Source organism: Salvia miltiorrhiza, chromosome 1 (assembly GCF_028751815.1).
Source record: "Salvia miltiorrhiza cultivar Shanhuang (shh) chromosome 1, IMPLAD_Smil_shh, whole genome shotgun sequence".
NCBI classification, from domain to species: Eukaryota; Viridiplantae; Streptophyta; class Magnoliopsida; order Lamiales; family Lamiaceae; genus Salvia; species Salvia miltiorrhiza.
Window position 1 is genome coordinate 43212881 of NC_080387.1, and position 3150 is coordinate 43216030.

The 3150-nt window shown below is 38.5% G+C and overlaps 1 protein-coding gene across 1 annotated transcript; it reads left to right on the forward strand.

Moving 5' to 3' along the window:
- The first annotated feature begins 238 nt into the window (after positions 1–238).
- LOC131008417 (protein FAR-RED IMPAIRED RESPONSE 1-like) lies at positions 239–2521 on the forward strand. The gene has a single exon (XM_057935301.1). It carries the CDS (start codon positions 239–241, stop codon positions 2519–2521), a length of 2283 nt encoding a protein of 760 aa, XP_057791284.1.
- Positions 2522–3150: the final 629 nt, after the last annotated feature.

The window sequence follows — 3150 nt, forward strand, 5'->3', positions numbered from 1 at the left end:
TTACTTCATGTATAGCTTTAATTAATGCTATTTAATTAAAACACTCATAATTAAGCGTGTTGAAGAACACCGCATGCGTATTTAATGGCGGCGGCTAAGGCACCAAACAGTTATAGCATGTCGAAAAATAATTATTTACTTTAACGGTTCATAGGATCATAGGATTTTGAGTGAATTTTATTCATTAACGTAAAGTAATACTCCACATATTGAATTACTGTTCTGAAAGAAATAATCAATGGAAGAGCTAGATGCAGCAAGAAGAGCTAAGATGCATGAGCTTTTCGGCGAAGATTTAGAAGACTCGGACGAAATTTCAGATCAAAATGGAGAAGACCTTTTCGGCGAAGATGGAATAGTTTCACACGAGGTTTTAGATCAAGATGAAGAAGAGCAACATGAGAACACGGAGGAGGACGAAGATTTATTTGGAGTTGATTGGCTGGCATGTGAGAAGATGATGCAGAATGGTCCGCAACCTGGTTTGGAATTTGAAAATAGGGATAGTCTGTTTACAGCTTATCAGGCCTTTGCCAAGGTAGCAGGATTTAGTGTTTCAACTAGAAACAAACGTGATAGGTATCTTATGATCTCATGCGAAAGGGCTCGAAAGCCAAATGCGAAGAAGTACACCAAAAAGATGAATTGTCCTGCTCGTTTGAATGCAATAAAACAGGACAACGGCAAGTGGAAAGTTTCCACTGTTTGCAATGAGCATAACCATGAGTTAGAGCCGCACATGAGTGAATTTATGCCGGCACATAGGCACTTGTCAACCAATTTGAAGGTTCATTTAGATGCATATGACCGCGCTGGATTACGGCTATGTAAGAGTGTTAGGATGATGGAAGTTCTTGCTGGTGGACCACCCAATTTGGGTGCTTCGATGAAAGATTGCAGAAATTATGTTGATAAGATGAGGAAATTAAGACTTGGAGATGGAGATGCCGCTGCCATTCAACAATTATTTAAGAGGTTGCAACAAAACGATAAAGATTTTTTTTATCTAGTGGATATTGACGATGATTCTAGACTCCGCCATGTTATGTGGATTCATCCGCGGAGTCGAGCTGCGTACCAAGATTTCCACGACGTCGTGAGTTTTGACACGACTTATCTCGTGAATCAATACAATATGCCTTTTGGAACTGTGGTCGGGGTTAACCATCATCATCAATCTATTCTACTAGGATGTTGCCTGTTGAGTGACGAGCGTGCAGAATCATTTAAATGGTTTTTTAGGAATTGGTTGGATGCAATGAGGGGTGTTCAACCTACAGCAATTTTAAGTGATCAAGATGAAAGCATTACAATTGCATTGAGAGAGATATTACCCGACAGCGTCCATCGCTATTGTTTGTGGCATATTGTTTCAAAGAGCTCAAAGAAATTTAAAGGAGTTGCTAATCTTGAAATGGCTTGTGCAGATTTCAATAGAGTGATACATGGCAGCTTCAACATTAAAGAATTTGAAGAGAGTTGGGTTGAATTCCTAGTTAAGCATAACTTACAAGAAAATAGTTGGCTCAAGGACTTGTATGAAATAAGGCAAAGTTGGATACCGATATACTCCAAACATATCTTTTGGGCGGGCATGATGTCGACTCAAAGAAGTGAGTCGATGCATGCATTCTTTGATCATTACATTAATTCGAGAAGTACTTTGAAACGCTTCGTTGAGCAATATGAAGTTTGTGTCGTGGATAAGATTCGGAAAGAGTTGAGGGCTGAATATTCGACGAAATGCAGGCCGATTACTTGTATGTCGCAGTTTAAGTGGGAAGCACAATTTGCTAAGGTATACACTAATAGTGTTATGGAGTTGTTTCAAAAAGAAGTGAAGAAAATCTGGAATTGCAATCTCAAATTATTGGAAAGTGTTGGTAGTATGATGGATAGGTATGAGATTGTTGAAACACGTACCTTGAGCACGTACTCTTCTCGCATTGAACTGCATTTCATTGTTGAACATCGACCTGCAGGGGCCTATTTTCAGTGCAATTGCAAGAAATTTGAGACCAAAGGTATTTTATGCTGTCATATATTAAAGCTTTTAGTGTTTAAAAATATTGATCAAGTTAATGAGAGATACATTTTGTGGAGATGGCGAAAGGATGTATATAGGCCACATTTTAGCATAGCTTTTGCAGGTGCGTACCCACACATGTCGAAAGAGTATAAGCTATTTCAGGAGATGGAACGGGAATTTTTGAAATGCAGCGACTTAGCCATTGATTCAGAGGAGAAGATTAGTTTTGTCAAAAATGAACTCAAAGAAATTGAAAGAGAGCTTAGGAGATGGACTCCTGCCAGCGCAGCCAGGCTTAGACGTCAAAATAGCTCTCAAATAGGAGAAACTGATGCGGTTGATATTCCTATTTTAGATCCATTGGTTGTCATTCGAAAAGGAAGACCGAGGACTAATCGGTTTAAAGATCCAATTGAAATCAAAAGAGGTCGAGGTCGTGGTCGAGCTGGGGGTCGATGTCGAGGTCGTGTTAGCGAAGGCGATATCAATTAGTGTATTTGTGGCAGGGGTTGTGCTAGGGAAGGGGATATCAATTTTTGCACTTGGGACAGTGTTTTTGTTGTGCATCTGTGCATGTGTGTGTAGTATCAGTTTTTCTTGTTGGATGAGATTACATTTGATTCTCAGTTTCTTTCAAGTTTCGAATGTTCATTTTCTTGTTGGGTGATTTTACATCTGATTCTCACTTTTTTTCAAGTTTTAAATGTTATAGATTTGATTGTATTATTGCATTTTGGTGTTGTTTGGTTACTTTAGTATTATTTATTGCATTTTGGTGTTCTTGGGAGATCACACAGATTTTGAGAGAGAAGGAGAATCTGTTGTAGTTTGTCTCCAAAATATTTAAGACAAGTCATTTTGACCAGCTTTCCCTCTTCTAAGATTACCACGAAAAATCAAGAGGAGATTGCTGCATCTCTTTTGGAGATAACAAAATTGATGCATTTGGCATACTGCTGTGTGTGGTTATGTACTCAAATTGATGCATTTGGCAGATTGTACTCCTACAAGTTTGGGTATTGTACTCAAATAAACTCCAGAAACTTTGAATAGAGTTTGGAAGGGGCTTGCTGCCACTTTTATACTTGGAACTTTTTCTTTTGTATACTTTTTGACAAATG

Excerpts from the sequence above, each read along its gene's own strand:
- LOC131008417 (XM_057935301.1), top strand. The coding sequence starts at position 239 with ATGGAAGAGCTAGATGCAGCAAGAAGAGCTAAGATGCATGAGCTTTTC.